We start from the raw sequence: 21400 nt of genomic DNA on the forward strand, positions 1-21400 counted from the left end.
CATCTTAAAAACTTGTTTCAGGAACAAGGAACCAACATGAAGCCTGAGCACCCACAACATTGTAAGCTGCAAGTTTAAGGTAAAAGGCTGGGCATATCAACAGGCGTGTGGGTAGGTATGCAGACAGGTATAAACACTGGACTCCAGTCCAGACCCTAAGAAAAGCAGGGCTTACAGGCCAGAGCCCAGGTCCTGAAGCATTGCTAGCTGCTGAGGATATAAGCCTCCACAGAACCTTCCCAACTACTAGTGGAAGTCAAAGAGGACAGGGCTGGCCCCGAGGACAAGGGGGACAGTGATCGGAAGAGTTATCTGTGACTCAGAGAGAGGTAACTTTCAGTCTGCCCCAGGGTAACAGAAGAGAGACAGGGCATGACACCAAAGTTCATATGACAGTGTCACGAGTCAGACGTCCTTCCAGACTATTTCTGCCTTGTTCATCCCAACTAAACACCTTGGGTGGTGGCTGCTACAATGATGTCAATACGCCTACTTTCTGGAGAGCTGGTGTTACTGAGATGACATACTCTTCTCACACAGAGCTGCTCAGAAATGAGCATACATACTGCACATTTGAAAGAATTTTTAAAATCATCATTATTATAGTTTTCCAGCGTGTGCATGTATTTGTAAGAAATATGTAAAACAATGAGACACAATTTAATATTTACTCAGCTAAATTCAGCTACCAAAAATCCACAATTCAATTTCTTTATTCATTGCCTAAAATCTAAAAGAGCAAAAATCAGAACACACTGAATTATTCCTAACATTCTTTAGACCTACACAGACTTTAAAGCCCTAGATACTGAGCACGTCACAGGATTTCTCTAGTGACTAGCAAGGAAGATGCTTAATCATGAGTCTATATAAATGCCTCATTACCATTGCCTCCCCAACCAGACTGTTTCATGCTGTTAGCTCACAGGATTAACAATTTTAATTAGGACAGATCTGGGGATAAGAATACAAAATAAATAGTCATTTGTCAAAATAAAATCGATTGACAATAGGCAAGAGCCATATTTTAAGCTACATTGTCATTATGTAGTTATAACCTTAGTAAAAAACGACCCAAATTAGTCATGTTCGGTGTTCTAGATAAATCCTGATAGCATTTCTCTGTACTCGGTTATGAGGAAAAATTCCCACCTTCATCTTAAGACCTCGAGCAACTGCTGCAGCTGGGCAGTCAGATAATGAGCCATTAATAACTGTGCCTCCGTATTCCTATTTGGTTCTTATTAACCTACTTTAAGGATCAAAGGCTCTTTGGAAATTACTTAATAATTATTATTAATCATCTTGCTTAGTAAGAATCTAAACTCATTTTATTGATGAATTAGTTAGCTAGTAAATATCTTAAATATAATTACTAGACATTCTGCTTAATACAGATGCTCATGCTAAAAAAAATTTCAAGTGAATCTATCAAAGCAGACCATAAAAATGGGGTGTAGACAGCAGAACCTGAGAATCCAGTCAAGAGGAGGGCACAACACTCGGGTTCTGAATTAGCATAAGGAATCAAGCGTGCTATGAAGTATATTAATTTAAAAACCATGTTTTCCTCACTCAGGTGGCACAGCTGCAGACTGAAGACATTAACAGCTACAAAGACTATTCCTGGCTTAGGATACCAACAGCAAAGCTGTTTTTGGAAGAAACAATCACAGCAACCCCGCTATATTTTATGCTCTCTTTCTGTGTCTTTGCCGTAGCTCTTCATGCACTGCAATTATCCGCAGTGACTATCACTACAAACGTGGGGCTGCTGTAATGTAGCTCAGCAGGTTAGCTTGGCGACCGTGCAATAAGTAAGATAAACAATGAATGGCCCAGGCTCTGAAGTGGAGAATAGGGCTGAGGAGAAAAACAAAGTAAAGCAAGAACAAGGTTTCTGAGCTGTGTGTGCATGTGTATGAGACAGGAGGGCAGCTGCTCAGTGGTTTCGTAGCCAAGGAGGGGCCTTTACCCAAGTCTTGTATAGGCGAAAGTAAGAAATCCATATCATTTACTTTATGTACAAATGTGCCTTATCAAACTGCCAAAAGTTTCCATGAGCATGAACACTGTTTAGTAGGAAATCATGCTGTACAACCTAATTCTTCAGGAAAGCAGCTCCCCAGTTCTATTTTTAGGTGTGGTAAATTGGAAAAGAACAATTCGCCACACACAGTTCTTAGATTTTTCTTTCTGACAGCAGAGTACAACTCCTCAAGTGCCCTGGCTCCACACTGCAGTCTGCTAGGGCACAGTGTTGGCAGCACCAAGGGATGGTGGGAGTCCACCCACCGGGTGCCAGCAACTCAGCAAACGGGTGAACCTGCCTCAGCTGGGTGAACCTTCCCACTGGCCTCCTGGTTCTCCATGGCCACAGCTACCTGCTGTTTATCAGAAAAATAAATACACTAATGCGTTTCATGTTACAGTCCTATGCCAAATGACTGGCAACGGATCTGTCTGTCTGTCCGTCCATCCATCCATCCATCCACTCTCTCTCTCTCTGTATGTGTTTTCGTGTGTGTGTGTGTGTGTGTGTGTGTGTGCACGCGTGCACATGAGTGTGAGGGTGTCAGAGAACAACTTAGAGGTTGGTTTTCTCTTCCCTGTGGCTTTGAGACACTGAATTTGGGTTGAATGTCTTAGTGAGCCATCTCCAGGGTCCAGTACTAACTCTTGAGGCTTAGGGAGTTGTCTGCTCTCTCCCAGGATGACTTGGGAACCATTTACTGTGCTTAGGCTGCAATGGCCCCTTGCTCCCCCACAAGCCCGACCTCAGTGCACCATCTGTGGCATATTTTACTGGGCAGTCTGTTAGATAAAGTGGAAAATGCGGTGCGCAGCATCAAGATGGTAAGGATGCTTGGGCTGCCATCAGAGCCCTGGGAAAGAGAGTTGGTGAGTGAGTATTGCTTCTTTTGGGGTCATCATAACTATGTTAATGGGCATTTTCACTGTAGCACTGGGCTGCCACATACATTCCTTCTGACAGTGGCACCCAACAGTAAGCTGTGACAAGGCAGAAGTCTATCTCCTTTCCCTTGTTAGCAGTTACAAGAAAGGAGTATGGCTGAGGGTAGTTGGTCACGGCAGGAATTGTCTTTTGTCTGTTAAAACCCATACTCTGGACACAGTGGTGTAGAATGATGTATACTTGCAGGCTAAGACAGGGCGAGTCCAAGTTTGAGGGCAGTCTACGCTACATAAGAGACCTAGACTCAAAGCCACCACCAGACTCAGGGTTGTATCTTTTACAGAAACTCAGCTATGGCAGGAGAGAAGGTAAGGTGAGGAGATGGGGCGAGGAGAGATGGTGTCTCTCTCCTAGCTGGAAGAACATTCACAGTCATTGTGTCAACACTGAGTCTGAAGCCCCGCCCACTTTGGGTCTTTTCTTTTGCAGTGTTGGGGCTGAACCCAGGATGGTGGGCATTTTAGGAGAGTGTTTCACCAGTGCCCTGCAGCTCCACACAACTCTCCCCTGAGTTAGATTTTAACAGACTACACAAAGAGCTATGAACATTTTGCTTAGTTTTTCTGAATGATTACAATTTACGCTAAGAGAAAGTGCCACAGAGTTGCGCATCCTAACTTTTGAAAACCAGACACTTACCAGTGTTTTACATAAGTGAAAACTGAGTTGTGAGTCTCTAGAAATATAATTCCAAGATTATTAAATAACCAGTCAACATGAACAGGACAACCAAGCCAGTCTTCCTCAGAGGATGAAATACCACATGAGAACGGTGTGTGCGAAGTGGTACCATACCGCAGTAGTCACTGGGTGCATCCCCGCTATAGCAGGGGTAATCCAGCAGAGGTGAACCAGCAGGGGTAATCCAGTAGGCTGTCAGTTCTAAAATTTTACATTGACACCTTTTTTCCTTTTAAGTGAGTTCACATACAAATTACAGAAACAAAACAAAACAAATGGAGTCTTGTAGGATTTATAGTCTGCTAACTATAAGCTAGGAGCTGTTTCCCAGCCAACCTGCTGAGCTGCTTCTGTATTCCTGTGTGCTCCTTACAGACACATAGGATGGGAAGTCCATACTCACTGGAGAGGACCGTTGTGAGGAAGATGTAGTCGGAGAAGGAGATGAGCCCACACTCTCCAAGGGTGTAGAAGATGCTGCCTTCATCAGCAAATTTTTCTCGTTCCTGGGCAATTTTCTAGTAGGGGCACAGGTCCCAGCAGGAAACAGAAAAGATACGACTGAATTAGAACACGGAACGTAAAAATGGACGGTGTTTAACCCAGCTCACTCATCCCCTAAGCACTTCTATGACAGCCACTCAAAATCCATGGATCCTTTTCAGTTTTGAAGCTAATGAAGATTCCAAGACAAAAGATGGTTTGTTCTTCACTTAAACACTGGGCTCATTGAAATTACAAAACGTTTTCAGTTTTTTCCTGCCATCAAACACGTGGCCCAGCTTCAGAACTGCTTTACGTTTACAATAACTGGCGTCAGTCTTGAGGCTGTTAACATTAAACATCACGCTGTTGGTGATCTTGAAGCAGAGGGAAGGCAGCCATTTTCAGGGCCACACACATGCTTCTGAAATGCCAATTTTAACCTTTCCTTCTGGATTCTGTATCTTAGTCTAGATCACTGAAGAGTATTTAGGATAAAGATTATTCTGAAATGTAATCGGAAATCAAACTTTTGCAACAAGCCTAACTATTACTATGTTAGTGGCTGTTTGATGCAAATAAGCTGTTTCCAGACTCAGCTCTTGCTCCAGAGTCACCAAGACCAGTTCTTAGTTCCAGGGACAGCCTGCCTGATGCATGGACTCTTTCAGAGTGTCTGGCTAAACCTTCCCTGTTCTCTGAATTCTTCACTGAAGATACTTTCAAAAACTGCAAAGGATCCACCAGAGAGTTGTGCTTGAAACAAAGTCCGTAAGTTCTGGACCAACCACAGGCACTTAAGGAAATATTCATTCTGTACACTGAAGGGGGTTGAAAGAAAGAGGTTTTAAGAATCCAAATCAAGGAGGCATAACCAAAGAAACAATCTCATGCAAGCAAGAAAGCAAAAGGCCACACTGCAGGCTGGAGTCTCATGAAAACGGGCAAGCACCAACACACCAGCATCCAGGCACAGGCCACCATGGTTACCTCTGTCTAGTGAAGATCCCATCAACATCACAAAGGAAAGAGAAGTGGTTAGGCAGTTGAGAGGACCAGCACCACAAGTCAGTGTGAAGTCACCCCGAAGAACCTTAACCAACTCTGTTGGCCCATAAACAGACACAAACCCAGTCCCAAGAGGTGCAGCTGCACACTCCCAGGTACTAGATGTGGGTGGTGGATGCTATTTGAGAAAGAACTTCCTGGGGCTGGGCTACTGATCCATGCGAGAACTGCTACCTAGCATGCTCCAAGCTCCATCCCCAGAAACACAGAAACCAAATGGAAGACAGAAAGCAAGAGATTCTCTGGCTCTCGTGGCTGATATTTTATCCCCAGGACAGTATTTGGTGATTACCTCTGACCCAAGAACTAGGATGAGCACTCAGCTCAGGGTGCTCTCGGCAAGGCTGGGTCTTTCTTAAACCAATGCTTGGTTCTCTGCCCAGAGGTCAAATATAAATTTCAGGAGGAGAGCCTACTGGAAGAATTGCTAGGGCGAGACCACTCTCTGGGAAGTTAATATGTAAATTACTCATATGTGTGTGTGTGTGTGTGTGTGTGTGTGAATTACATATATTATTTGATATGTTGCAAAACAGTGTGAAGAAAAAGACATGAAATTAAAAAAAAAAAAACCCAAAAACATTTCCAAAGGTGAATGATGGCTAGCCTAAGCGGTAAGTATGTACAGAAGCCAAAGAATTAGTAGAATTTCATGGAGATGCTGCCCTGTGCACTGTAATGAGTAAGACATTGCAAGCCAAAAGTCAAGGAGCAGTTGAGTGTTTACAAGCAAAGGAGATGGCTGGCCAGAGGTAGCGTCACTTCCTGCTGCTTGGGGAGAAGACAGAAACCAAACTTGGCCAGTAACTGTAGATTGTCATTCAATTTCAAACTGACAAAAAAATTGAAAACCTCATATAGGGAGCCAGGATATCCTTTTTACATAAGTTTGCTAACACATGGCTCCAGCGGCTTTGTATTTTATATAGAGAGCCTTTGCACCGTGCTGAGTTAGCTGGAGGCGTGCTGCTACTTTACATGATTTTAAATATATTAGAATATATTTCCTGTGAACAAAGACGTTCTCTTAGGCACTGTAATCTCAATAAAAGCAGGAATTTAATATCAGTACACATAGTATTATCAAATGCCACCTGTTAAGAAAGAATCTTAGAACATGATTCTGTGTGTGAGACTGTGGCAGTCGGATGACAACTTCAGGTGGTCAGTTCTTTCCTTCCACTATGCGAGCTCCAAGGATCACATTCTGGTCATCTTGTCAACCTGCATCCTGTCCATTTTCACTCAGCCAGTCTCCCAACAATTCCCTTTACACCCATGCACCTTCTTCCCCAGTCCAGATGTATCAGAATAAAAATACATCCATTTGCTGGGTGTCTTTTAAGACCTTTTTCTGGAACTATTTTTCCTTATTTTCCTTTGAAGGGTTATTACATATTATTGTGATGGTTTTGCCATAGCCATCATTTTAACCTTTAACCATACAACAAATGAATATTTTGTGTCTGGCTTCTACCATTAGATATTCTCTAGGCTCGTCCACTATACAATGCAAATCAGTACTCAATGACTTTGTGTTACCCAAACCACTGCACTATGTGTATAACCAGGGCTGGTTTACCCCTCCACAGGCAGGGCACTGAGATGGTTGCCACCTCCGGCTGCCATATGTAATCATTTACTACAGCTGTTAGAGTAGTTTGGCTCTTCTCAATATAAGCCCGGGAGTAGAACAGCCCTGTTACATGGTAGTTATACATTTATGTTTTGAGGGAAAGCCAAACCATTTCCTTCAGTGTCTTCAGCACATACAGCTTCCTCCACCTCCAGTAACATAAGAGGCTCCAATTTCTACACATCCTTGCAGCTCTCTTCATAGATGTGAATGGGTACCTCAATGTAGTGTTCCCTTTTCTCTTCCAGACAGGGGTTCACTACTTAGCCCTGGCTGCTTTAGAATACCTCTCCCAGCTCTGCCTCCTGAGTGCTGGGATTGTAGGCAGGCCCCATGCCTGGCTTCACTGTGGTTTTGATGGGCACCTTCCTTGTGCCTAATGTCATCTTCATAGCTTGTTGTCACCTGAACGTCTGTTCAAGGTCTGTGTCATCTTTCAATAGTCCTTGCTTGGATGACTTGTAAGAGACCTTGACACATCCTGGAGGCTGCGACCTTTACTGCTCTTTCGTACTGGTTTCCACTGTTCTGATAGTGTTCCTTGACTCACCCAAGAATTTGCTGGTAAAGTTGAATTTATTTATTTTCTTTCTTTATCTCATGTTGTAGTTAGTACTGTATCACTGAAACCGAGGTAACAAAGTTACCTGTTTTTTAGTCTGAAAGCATTAATTCCTTTTAAAAAAGATTTATGCATGTGAGTACACTGTAGCTGTCTTCAGACACAAGAAAAGAGGGCTTCAGATCTCATTACAAATGGTTGTGAGCCACCATGTGGTTGCTGGGAACTGAACTCAGGACCTTTGGAACAGCAATCAGTGCTCTTAACTGTTGAGCTATCTCTCCAGCACATATTAATTCCTTTTTAAAATTTACTGATTCATTTTGAGGTTTTATATATAAAGTAAGATGAGCTTAATTTCTTACACTCATTTATTAATGTGTGCATGTGCCACGGCGTACATTTGGGAATAAGTAAGGACTTCTCTCCTTCCATTCTGTTGATTCTAGGGGATTGAACTCAGGTCATGAGGCTTGGCAGCAAACATCCTTACTCACTGAGCCATCTTGTAAGCTCTTAACTTTATTCTTTTGTGTCCAGATATCCAGTGAACCCCATTCTATTTGTGGAAGAGACCACCCTGTTCTTACTGAATGCTCTTTGCCTACTGTTGAAAGTCAGTCCATCCCGCGTACAGGTTTACTTCTGGATTCTCAGCTGTATGCTATTTTCTGTAGGCTTATGTCTACGCTAGTGTGATGTTTGGTGGTTAGAAGGGCAGCTTAAGAGGTGCATGTAGGCACAAGTCGGGCCCATCTCCTTATCCTTAGACAGTTACAGTTTGAAGACACAACAGAAATGTAGTAGACCCACTGTGGGCAACACTTAGTCTTCACAGGGTCTCATCACTTAATCATGCAGTTTTGGGTTTCGAACCTTCTGGTCCAGAGGAAAGGGTTTTTGTCAGAGTAGCTGTATGTGAGACTCCTGCTACTGTGGGAGGTAGGAGAGAGCCCAGAGGAAGGCCCAGCCACCCAAGTAAGAAGTAAAAGATACGGGAAAGAGAAGAAATGCAAGAAACAAGGACTCAGGATAGGAAGGTGTGTCCAGGGACAGGAGACCGTTCAAAGAATGGAGAGGCAGAGGGAACGAGGGTGGACTGCACAAGACGTGTGTCTCACAGTCATTGTTCCAAGGTGACAAGAACGAGCGCTGCTTGTGCCCTGGGAGGCGCTGTGCGATCAGAACCTCTTCACTCCTCAGTCAAAGTCACACTTCATCAGAGCTTCCATGGTTGGTCAGGAAGAGGAGGGAACAGAAGCTGTGTTTTCTGAGCATTTGCTTGTTACAGAGTAGCTGGGGTATGTGTAGGACAGCACATTCTTCAGTGTGCCAGCACACAGTAGGACTGCACACTTATCAGCATTACAGGTTTGTAAACACCCAAAGTTCTACAGAAGAGCTGTACAAAAGCTAGGACGTTTTAATCACAGACACCCAAATTACCAAAAAGCCAGCAAATTTGGTGTCTCAAACTAAAGTAAGGAGAGCATCAACGGGATGGGTCAAGATTTTGGAGCGGGTCTGGAAGTAGATGTCTGCAAGTGTGAGGCCATAGTGGTGTGCACAGTGAGATGATGTCTTAAAAAAATGGGGGGAGGACTGCTATTAGACTACGGCTCTTTTGTGCCTATGGCTCTTCTTAGATGGTTTCTTTAAAAAAAGATGGAATTCTTATATAGATGATATCCTCAAATCACTTGCCCATGACTCACAGGAAAGCTATGAAAACAGAGAGATGAATTTGAAAATGAAAATTTAAAAGCCCAAGTATGGAAAAGGTGGACAATAAAAATGGATAAGCTGGTAGAGCAGAGAGGGTTCAGATCAGTGCTTCTGACTCCAACGGTCTCATTCATGCCCAGTTCTGCAAACAAAATGCCAGCAAGACGTTCCTTTGCTTGATCTTTCAGGTAATGTTTAATGTTGGGATAAATTATAAGTCTTTCTCCCCCCCCCCCAAACTAACATCATCTGTTTGCTCAAAGAGCGAAAGGGAAGCATGTTTTAAAGGAAAACACAATGTTCCTTATCATTTTTCTCTTCGGAATGTAATTTTCCTAAGAAAATCCAAAGAATATATATTAATTTAATATAGGTAGGAAATCAGTATAAATAACAAAGATAATAGACAAACTGGTAGACGGTAATTGAAGCTGTACTTAAAAGTGCAAAGAAATATTTCGAAGATGCTTCAACTGTCTTCTCAGAGCATACACTGTAAGGTTAGGTACAGTTCAGTATTAACTTGGCGAGCGTCTGGGAGAAACTTCTTTTGGTTCCCAAGGGAGGACTCCAGCCATTTCAGTGTATGGTGAAAACTTCTCCAGTATAGTTTTAAACAATGCACGTACAGGCACCTTATGAAATGTCAGGGCCATAGTGTGCAGCTCAGGTGTGACTGCTCAAATTTTCCTCGGTCACTTCCATTTCTGAAATTCAAAGTGTAAGGCAAAATGTGGGGCAACTTAAAGCATCATTTCTATTCAACTTAGTGACAAATGTCCCCGTTTGGATGACAAAATCTTGTAGAATTCCTCAAAGCAACAAGGACATATATGAACAAAATATAACTTAAAACCTAGCTTTATTTCAAAATGAAGAGCAGAGCTACAGACCTGAGATCACCAAGGCACTGACACTGTAGATCTCCAGGAGAAAGCTTTGATTTCACTTGTGCCACAGCACCAGGGCTTACGAGGCAAGACTTCTGCCTCCGAGGTGGAACTGCATCTGTAGACCTGACTTAGGTGTCTGTGTTTACTGGGGCTTGGACTTAGAGCTTTGTATGTGTGAGGCGAGGCAGTACTGAGTGGAAACCCTAGACTTCATTTTTTGAGTCAGGGTCTCACTAAATTGCTAGGCTGGCCTTGATCTTACTTTATGATATAAGCAGGCCTCCAACTGTGATCCTCCTGCCTCAGCCCCCCACCCACCCACCCCGAGTAGCAGAAATTACAGGCCTCCACTACAGACCTAGCTTTTTAGGTTTAGTAACAAGTGAAAAACTTGTTATGTAAAGTTTTTGTATAGCACATTGTTCTTCACACGTGTGAATTTAAAATCCCCGAGTTAAAATGGGTTGGATGGCCTTGTGCTCAATGCTTTGGTTTCTGACTAGTGTCATAAACTTATGGTTAGAGTTGATTGAACTGTGAGGACCCCGGGGTTTCCAGTTAGGATACTAATGTGTTAGCATTTAGGGGATTCAGGGAATCCCCATCAGCTAGTTACAGGGTTGATCAAAATGGAACAGTTGATTTTCCCTTCCTAGACTCAATTAGATGGAGCCAATTAACTGCATCATTCTTCCTACTTAACATCCAGTTTTGAAGTTCTGAAGTTTAAGACAAAGTAGCTCCTGGAAATGAGCAGACTTCACAAAGGAAATGCTTGGGTATCAACCTATAAACTAAAAATATTTGTGCAATTCAGAAACTAATAAAAGAAAGAGCACAGCACTGCTACCTAAATTAAAAATCTCATCATTCACGAGCCTCAAGGGTTTTTTTTTTTTTATTTTTTTTAATGCTGACACTTATTAAGGATTATTTTATGATCCGTGTTTCTTGCCAGGTGTGACGGTGTAGGCCTGTCATCTCCGATACTTGGAGGCTGAGACAGATTAGGAGTTACAGCAGGACAACTTACCAAGACCCTATCTCAAAATTTAAAATGGCTTATGCCTTTAATCCTAGCATTAAATAGCATAGTGGGAAACAGGGGCAGGCAGATCTCTGTGAGTTCAGAGCCAGTGTGGGTTACAGAGTGAGTCTCAGGACTGGCAGAGCTATACAGTGAGCCCCTGTCTTGATAAAGCAAGGCTGTAGCCCAGTGGCCGAGCATGGGCCTTGAATGTGGGTGGAATCACCAGTACTGTAAAAAGCAAAAGGAGAATCAATATTCTTCTATATTGCTAAAAAGGATTTCAAATTCCTCGAGTAATATCTGAAGTTGTACTTTAAAATTTAATGACAGTAATATACTGCTTCCAGAAAACTTGATTTTGGCATCGCGTTTCTAAACAGCAATCAGCATCACTACCCGGAGTTACGGGGGGGAGGGGAGTGTTAGAGAAAGCGTAGTGGTTCTCTCAAGCAGTGAACCTCACACTTCATAATTTCCTTGGTGCACAGACAGCTTCCAAAGCCTTGGGAAAATGTTAATTTTAAACAGCCACATTATTCTCAATCAAACATAACTTGTTGCACAGCTAAAATATGTCACTCTTGATTTGGTCCATACCAAACTGTGTGGACTTTGGTGCATGCCAAATAAAACTGAAGTTTAAATGTTTCCAATTCAGTGTAGTTTATGATTTGCTCCTTTCTGACTCAGATTCTCACCCATGGTTCTCAAAGGTCTACTTCACTGGAAGCAACATAAATTACTGTGCAACAGACTGAGGCAGGGGTGCTAACGATGACGTGCATGCCAACTGCAGAAAGCGCTCTCTTTTCAGTCCCAATTCTAACCACATGGGCTGAGAACCCAAATACCAGGATGTGATGCTGTCCTCACTTCATTAGTTAGCCTCAGAGAAAACATTATCGTGGAGATGCTTGAACTATAGCGGCGGTGAATGAGATGATTAGAAGCAGCAATAAGGATTCAAATAAATCCGCTGGAATGGAGTGAACTTCCAGCAAAGGACAGAACTTTACTGAAACGACTTATTTGAATCCTCGGTATCTGCGGAAGGAGGAAGCTCTAAGAGGGAGATAATCGGATGGATGTTCTTTGACATCAGCTCTGTTGTGGGACAAGTGACACGTGACCACTGTTGATAGCCTGCTAACTAAATCTAAGAATTTAATTCTGAACTTTGGTCATACAAATCGATTAGTGCTGAACACAAACTCCCTAGAAAACAACCCTCCACCAACAGTCCTGAGCTCAGCAGCCATCTTGGTTGCAGTTGGTTATCATAAATGTCTCCTTATCACTCCACCTGAAACAATCTCAAGCACACGTTTGGAAAGAATAAGTCAACACAGTAATTTCATCCTCTCCCATTTGGAAAAAACCGTGCAAGGAACCGATGTAAGGAGCAACAAATGGTTCCTTGCAGGAATCACTGCTCATACCCTTGACTGGAACAGCTCCTATCTCTCAGGAAGCCCCGTGAGAAGAAATTTTAGTCTAGTCTCAAATTTGAGATCAAGTATTAAGAGCTATTCATGAAAGACCCCTGAGCATTATAGGTATGCTAAGAATTTATAAAACCGATGGGGCTGGAGATATAGCTCGTTTGGAAGAGTGCTAGGTTCAGTCCCCAGCAATGTATAACTGGGGTGCGGTGGGCCATGCCTGTAACCTTAACACGTGTGGTCCCATCCAATATGACTCAGGTTTAAGATAATAGCTGCTCAAGGGAATGGACCTACTGTGCTCTTGGGTCCTATCAGAGCCCCATCATGGGCCTCTGTCCTTCATATGCTATGACCAGCACAGGGCACACAGGTGTCCATGTTTGTAATTTCTAAATGTTACTGAGAGCTGGAAACGTTTGAAGGAAAACTTAGCTCTCTATTGTGGAACATTAACTTTGGGATTTAGCTTGTTTGCCTTGGCTAATTGGAGGAAAAGCTGAGACAATGATTAAGTATGCTTTTACTTAGCCAAGTGTCTACTCCATTCATTTTGAAAATGTGCATCGCTTCAGAAATAAAATATTCTTCCATACTCTTAAAGCTTTCTATTCTCAAAGAACCAGTCTCCCGGACTTTGTAGAGCCACAGAGCACCAGTGGACACTTAGAACAAGTCGAGAACCCGCGGCTGCAGAATGGAGGATGCTTGCTTTGAGTAGCTTTTCTAGGATCATGAAAGTGTGGCCTTAAACATGCTCCTACTCAAGTGGTATGAGAAAGGAAGTCAGTCTAGAACAAAGTCTGCTGACGTCAGAGTGACTTCAGACACTGCTCTATGAGGAAAAGCCAGGAATGGGGCGTTGTCAGAGGTGCAATGGCCAGTTATGACTATGCCTCAAATGAACGATGGAGCATCAGATGGGTTTGGTTGGTCTCAAGGTCAAACATAACATAACCTAAAATAAAAACATACACTTAGAGATGTAGTAGGAGGAGTCTGAGCATTTAAGGCAGACAAGTAAATGACATCTTTTGGGGGCATTTAAGGATTGCATTATCATTTCTGTTTTCAACCCGAATAACCAAAATGTGTTCAATCCACAGACTTTAGGAGTGGTGGAACTCGAGAGACTGGAAAGAGACCTCGGATTCTCCTCAGGGCAATACACTGAGTGCTCGACGTCACTAGTGAGCTGGCCTGAAGAACAGTGCACTACGCTAGCAGGCCACCGTGCTGGGCTTTCTACAGGCAGCAGCGACAGCATGCAAAGAACAGGCCCTGCGGAAAGATAAGCAAGGGTCCACCTTCCCTAATGAGGGGACTGCTACTTGCATGGGGAGCTTAAAAGATACCCACTGGTGTCACCAAAACAGGCACTGTTCCTGGAAACTAATATGAGCAATTCCCCCAGCATCTTTTAAAAGAAAAGCCTCTCTTACTATAAATTCACAAGGTGTTTCGATGGTTGCAGTAAAAACTGATTTAAAAGTATTTAACATCTCACATTTTAATTTTAGTGAAACAGTTTCTACACACTGTATTCGGATACTGATTCTAGAGACCCATAAAAGGTTCAGGAAAGTATGGGTAGAGAAATACAGACTGCTTCAAAATTTATGTGCCTCTCCTTGCACAGAGGCCGTGGCGCTAATCTGCTTCAGCTCATTTCGGTACCTGTGCTACTGAAGCAAGTGGTGTGAGGGCTGATCCCCAGCCTCCGGTCAAACAAAACAAGCACTTTGCTCACTGAAGGCATAAATGACTGGAGCCTATTACTTCAGCTGAGCACTGCAGGCTGTGGGCCCAGAGACTCCTAGCACCTACTAATGCCCATGTCTTCCGCTCACTCCTTGCTGAATGGGTCTCTTTGGAAGGCACATCTTTTGGTAGGCAAGTGCTCTGTCAAGGAGAGCAAGTGCAGCCATGCTTTCTTCTGGCTAGTCCTCGTTTGCACCTTAGCTATCCGGAAACGAAGTCCCCAGGACGTGAAGCACTGAGACGGGATCGTGGGAACTCACTTCTTAGAGTATCACTTGCTTCAGAATACAGTCAGTGCCACAGTTACGTGGAACTACTAAAACCCACCCCACTGAAACACAGAAACACAGGGGGAGTGCACTATGAAAAGAGAGATCACCCCTGTGGTCCTCATTAATTACATCACCAATTATTTCAAACCAAATGATGCTGCTATTTAAGTTTAATTTATATTTTTATTACAGCTAACCATCAAAGATGCAAGAGTATTTTTAAATGAATAAAATTTAAAAATTTACAATCTATAGTTGAGAGTCCCAGTAGAAATTAATTTTAAAAGCACATGTTGTGCCTGTCCTTGGCCATCTCCCGGTCATCTCCACCTGTATATTCTTCCTGTGTGCTTGCTTATTTTCTCAAGTGACAGTCATTCCCTGGCCCAAAGGGGCAAAATAATGAAGTCTAAATGTGCCACTGACTTCCTCTTAAGCTATTTTGTTGAACAAAGAACAACTAAGATCTGCATCTATTAAGAAACCTAAAAAGAAAAACGAATCTACTAATTCAAGCTATCTTCTATTCCTATGATAGTTTAGGAACCCAAAGAACACCAATATTTAAATGACCAATTAATTAAAATCCGATTCGGTGTAATGCCCGCAACTAGGTTTCTTGTTCTTTTGGGTTAACAGCCTCTGATAAAACTTCCCTTTGAATTATAGTGGGTTCCATATTCTCAAGGACTGTGCAGTGTTCGAATTGTCATATTAGAGATAAAGCAAGAAACTGGAAGTGACAGGGATCCAAACCACTGTGCAGGGAGTGGGGAGGCCGTGGGCATGCACCGACCCTCCGACCCTCTGCCTCTGAAGCATTAATATGGAGTCCAGAGCAGTGAGTAACTGAGAGCACATGCTGCTGAGTCAATACCTGCCAGAATTCCTGATCAGAAGATGAGAGAAAGAAAAAACAAATTGACAGTGATTATATGAACAAGCCCCCCCCCCAAATCAAACACATATATCACAAAACGTAAGGAACAATTACAACCTGTGAAAACTATCACTGGAAACCTGGAAATTCAAGAACAAACACATGCAAACGTTGAGACATTACCCATTAGGCACAAGAAAACAAAGATCTACAACACGACCTCCGGGTACCAAATCACAGAGGTGCAAGACAGCACCTCACTCCTCGGAGAGAACGCATGAGTCAACATGTTTTTAAAAGACTTGTAAAGATTCCATGTCTTCCCCAGGGCAGTCAAAGCATTTCTGGAATGAAAGTTTCCTCTTAGGATGTCTTGTAGTTTTAGCGAGATGTGGTTTCAACTCCATGGCAAACTGCTTGCTGTGCTATTCACTGCACACACAACCAAGCAAATCCGGATGAGTTCAGAGCACTGGTAACGTGGAGCAGTTCAGGTGGGAACACGAACATTCTATTATGTTCCACTAAATCGGGGCTGTCCCATGTAATGAAGACTGTCACCATGTTGACTGCCATCTGAGGGAGTAGTTCAGGTCAGTTAATTTAGCTGGGCTCCACTCCAAACATCAAATGGTTTCTAAAAGCTTTACTACATAAGTAAACTTCATTGGATGTGAAATAAAATTTGACTGAAACTTACCACCATTTTCAAATCAAGCTCAGTCATGACTAGGAAAGTTCTTGGGTTAATGGTGGCTTACATGTCTGTGGTGGGGATGGGGTGGGATGAGCGCCTGTGAGCACAGAGCTTGGGTCTCCCCTGGGCAAATAGAGTCTCTATACAAAATAACCAGTCAAGGGCAGCTCAGGGAGACCTTCCTAGGTGACTGAATTGAGGAGAGAACAATTTTGCACAGAGCATGGGGCCTGATAAACCACGACACATGAGGAACTCGGTAGTAGGTCGTCTTTCCACAAAATGAGCACAGGCTCATAAGGTGCTGCTGCCCCTTAGCTGTGCAGAGGAGCCCCCCTCTGCACAATGGCACAGCCATTTGAAGTCTGCTCTCTCGCTCCGCTGCGCACCATGCTACACTATGACACAGAGCAAGTAACATCTGCATTTCTCACCCCGGATCAGCTTTATAACATCTGCTGGTCACTTGCACATGGCTATCATGGGAACCTACACCATGGAAATCAATGCCTTGGAAAAGAGGTCACACGCCAAAGCTAGACTTTGTTATTATCCTTTACTGATGCTGTGTGGAAAAAGTAACTGAAGTTAATTTGTAAGAAAAAAAAAACCCACAAAAGTGATTAAAAAAAACCTTTGAATAGAAAAGATGGAAAAATCATGGGAAAAAACTTGGAAATTTTAACAAGTGTGAAAAAATTAACATTTTCCCCCTTTGTGTCAGGGATTAAACTCAGAGCTCACCCAGGCTGAAGCACAAGTTGTACCACAGAGCTACCCCACCAGCTCAGAGGATTTCCGAGACGCTGCCTCAGCACCTGGGTTCACTGTACTAGTTCAATTGCACTCTGAACTTGTGGCTCAAAAGAAAAGGTTATCATAACCAGTCCTGTTCAAATGATGCTCCGTCCCACACATAGCAAATCATTAGTGGGAAGAAGAATGCCCGGTTCTGTCCATAACAGAAACAACGTCTTACTCAAATGGCCTGACTGTGATCATAAGGGAACCTGTTTACACAGCGCACGGATGGCTCACTTTAAGAGAGACAGGGCAATATAAACAGACAGACAGTGCTTTCCAAAATGCCAGCTGACCACATATGACACAATGGGTCACAGCCAGCTTGATTCTAGTTTCAAAGTCAAGTTATTAAATTTGTGTGCCTCATATTTCCTTTCCTGAAATGAAGTGGGCTTTTTTTTTTTCATTTATTATTGTCTTCTAACTGTGTTTTATCTGGAAGGCAGAGGCAGGGCAGCTCGAATTAAAACAGGATGGGCAATCCTTTGAGAATCTGCCTCAAAACCCATCATTCTGAAACCCCAAACTAAAACCCCAAAAAAACCATTACCACCAACAACTGGGCAGAGCACACTAACTTCATCAAACTGAAAGTTAAAGAAGTGTGTGTGTGTGTGTGTGTGTGTGTGTGTGTGTGTGTGTAACAACACATTGTTGTTACTTTTATTCAAAGAGTAATAAGGCAAGAATATTTGATGAGAAAAAGTCCTATTGATGAGTCAGCCTGCCTCCATGTTGGGTTAAAGACCTTCCTTTAGATAATGTACCGAGCCTTAGGGGTAGGGGGGCAGCCCATGCTTATGCATAAAAAAGCTAGCTTAATTAATTGCTTGCTTTAATTAGTCTGGCCATGATGATTTAAATTGGTGGTCTCTCACACATTTTGAGATTAACACTATTTATCAATGGTCAAATTCTAAAAGGGGTACCTGGAATGTGGAATACTACACTCAGGACAGCTTCACAGGCCCTACTGTGTGACCTATCTATTGACCTATTTTGTCTATCCTCTTGTAAAATGCAGCTGTCCATTTCCTTTTTTTTTTTTTTTTTTTGAGACAAGGTCTCACTGGACTGGAACTCACTATTTTGACCAGTTTGGCCTTGAACTCAAAAGCAATCACCTGCCTCTCTGCCTTCCAGAATTAAAGGCATATAAGACTATACCTGACCCAAACATTTTTATTTAGGGATTTCATTTTAAACTAGAAAAACAAACCAAGGACAATCAGTTGCTAATATGTTATTGGGTTTTTGTTTTGCTTTGTTTTACAAAGTATCAAGCCATTACCAGTTAAGAGTCAAAGAAAAGTCAGGAGGAATGGCTACCTCACCCACCAAGTCCCTGCTCACAAGTACCTGCCACAGAGTCATCCTAGCTGACAAATCTGCTCCCTACCTTCCTTAACCCTCTCCAGCCCTGAGCTTTGTTCCCTAGACCCTTGTCCTATAAAAGCCCAGCCATTCTGCCTACATGTCATCTTGGTTTCCAGCTTGCTCTCTGGTTTGGCTCTTCTCTTGGGGTCTTGGTCTCCTGGTTCTCCACCTTCCCAGGTGTTCTCTCTTTGTTCCCGCTCTTCTTTCTCTCTCACTCCCCCAACCCTCTTCTCCTGGTCCAGTTCAGTCTGCTAGCCATGTTCAGTCTGGACACTTCCAGATGCCTCTGTGTGCTCCTCCATATCTTCAATAGCCTTCTCCTCAACCATACCTGGGAGGGCCATGTCCTTATTTTCCATTCACACCTCAATAATAACCTAGCTGAAATATCTGTGACAGCTTCGGGCTTCAAGAAGCCTTGTTTACAAGCTCATTCACTGTATTGGAATCTAGTTTCTCCTGCCTTTTTCAAAAGTTTCCTTATTGTAAAAGAAGGAAAACGTAAGTGATATATCCTATTATTATAGATGGCATTGGTGGGTAAACACAATGTAAATCAGATGCAAAAATATTAACATTCTGCCTATATTTATCTATATTTAGCATCAGTAAGACCTGAACACATATAATAATTTAACAGAATGTGGATGTGACTGATTTTAAGTCTCTCACAGGTAGGATTTTAGAACCAACAATTGACAAGTAGGACCTCATAAAACTGAAGTGCTTCCCTCTGCACAGCCAAGGACACAGTCGGCTGAGTGCAGTGGAGAGTCCAGTGACCTGTCAGTAACTTTTAAAGAGCTTGTGGGGCTGAGGTTGCAGTTTAGTGGTACAGCATACACTTTACATGCAAGGGGCTCTGTGTTCAATCCCCGTCATAAACACGAAAGACAGACTGACAGATAGGAAAGAAGGAGATGAGGGAAAAGGGAGGTTGGAAAGATAGGGAGGGGAGAGGAATGAGACGTATTGCGATGGTGAACGGTCTGTTTCAATGGAAACCTGCTGCTGCTGTGTTTGGAAGCAGAAAGAACGGAACCATCTTTGAGAGAGAAGCCCAGGGTGACATTAATGCTGGGCGGCAGATTCTCAGCATCCCTGCTCAGAAAGTAATCACATCTGCAGCACGAAGTTCTCGCCTTTGAAGTCTGAAGGAAACGTGACCATATCTGAATCCAGTGTGCTCACTCCATGTGGCAGGAATAGAAACTGCAGGGCAAACTCTCTATACTTAGATTGCCTAGAAAAGGGAGTAAGTAAAATGGGACCCAGACTATAACTACACGGAATATGTCCTACCAACTAAGACAGCAACCAAGGCTAGACATTTGACACTACTGTAAAATACAGCTCTGTTTGGAAATAGATACTTGTTTATATATAGGCTAATTACTAGATGCTTAAAACATCAAATGGAAATTATAGTTTTTAATAAAAAATAATGTATAGTACATGAAATGATTATAGTAACAAATCCTAGGTGAAAACGTGCATATTAGAAGGGGTGTACTAAAACCTGTTCCCATGTTATATCTCTAATTGTACTAACAAATTATTAGTTATTAATTTTTAAAGGAATTTTTACATTTGCTTATTAGGCTGGTGTGTCAGTGGAGTCCAGAGGACAACCTGCAGGACTCAGTCCTCTTTCCACCAGGTGCATTCTGGGAAGAGAACTCAGGTCATGAGGCTTGTTGCCACACACCCTTCCCCACGGAGACAAGCTATTTATAAAATGATCTGTTAGATATCCAACCAACACTGTAAAGGGTTTCGGGGTTTTTTTGTTGTTGTTTCTTTTTTTTTTTCTTTTCAAATTTATCATCACAGAAAATCTCAAGTCATCTAAGTCTTGAGGCTTTGGAACTTTTAATCTCAGTCTGAATATTAAAAATACCATTCTTCTATAAAACATACGGTTCAAGCAGAATCAGCTATAGATGTCAGCATTCTTTCCTCAAGACTTCTGAGTAGACAGTTCCAAAATGCAATGGGTGATAAAAGACAGGTGTGCTTTTATGAAAGGAAGAAATCTCCCGGGGCTCTACCCCTAAGCAAAGAACTAACTGCAGGCAGTAAAGGTCTGCCTAAATGGCCTGCAGGGAGGAGCCCCTCAATTGGTTATCCAATTCCAAGTGGTCAGCCCTGAAATCATCTACATGCAAGTAAGCCTAAACAGAGCCAGCAGACTGTATTTACATATGTACCCATCTATATAGTAACAGAGAGGCCTGATATATGGGAGGGGTTGGAAGGACGGAAAGAAGGGAAAAATGATATCTAACTATATTTTAATTAAAGAATAGTTTTAAACCTGACCCTTTCCTTTCATTATGACCCTATATGAACTTTTGCCTTCCTTTTGAAGACTTTATTCTGAGAGGGAAAACCATGTTGAGCTAACAGTTTTATGAGAGAATAAAATGGAATGGTTCCCTTTCAATGAAATGACAAAGTATAATGTGATTCCTTCATCAGGTACAACTGAAAGTCCAATACAAACATGTGCGAATTGGGAGCTTCTCCATAACTGCTACAAAAGTGTTACAGGGGTGCTTGTTCATCTTTAGGACGACCTCTGTGTTACCTTCCAAAGTCAGCAAACACTGAATTCAGCCTCAATACATGACAAACCATGAGTTACCTTACATATAAAAACATTAAAAAATAAACAGCAAACAAACACACAAAAACCCTGACTTGATTTTCTGTGTAGGATCTCCTGAAGATGCAGGCCTCTGAACCCAAACAAACTTCCTTTGGCAGCTAAATGGTATTCACAAATCTGTCACATGATTTTAGAGGAACCTGAGAACCTTCTTAGTAAAAATTAGGACGTCTGTGTGCCAGCCTGCTCACCTTTCCATCAAAGCGCTTTATTATGTACTGATCCAGGCCCAGGTCTGCAAAAGAGAAGAGAGGGTGATTAGCCTCTAACTGTAACTCCCCAGGAAAACACACGACTCTCAGTTTTGTTTTAAATTACTCAATTTAATGTACTAGATGGCTCAGCGACGATATTCATCCAAAGCCACACAGGAATGGTTACTGTGCTCCAGTTTCAGACTCAAGGTACAAATGCTGGCAGACAGACACCAACTCTTTGCTC

The 21400-nt window shown here is 42.6% G+C and overlaps 1 protein-coding gene across 2 annotated transcripts in view; it reads right to left on the reverse strand.

Annotated features, from left to right (window-relative positions):
- Positions 1-21400, reverse strand: part of MICU1 (mitochondrial calcium uptake 1) — a 136335-nt gene that overhangs the window by 73866 nt on the left and 41069 nt on the right. Inside the window, exons 5-7 of one of the 2 annotated variants that reach the window (XM_080937829.1) lie at positions 21151-21194; positions 15408-15419; positions 4062-4176 (exon numbers count right to left, since the gene is read on the reverse strand). In XM_080937829.1, coding sequence (XP_080793955.1) covers positions 4062-4176; positions 15408-15419; positions 21151-21194 — 171 coding nt within the window. The remainder of the gene's footprint in view (positions 1-4061; positions 4177-15407; positions 15420-21150; positions 21195-21400) is intronic. The other variant, XM_080937830.1, reaches the window with a different exon arrangement.

This window comes from Micromys minutus (genome assembly GCF_963924665.1).
Source record: "Micromys minutus genome assembly, chromosome: 25".
Lineage (NCBI taxonomy): Eukaryota > Metazoa > Chordata > Mammalia > Rodentia > Muridae > Micromys > Micromys minutus.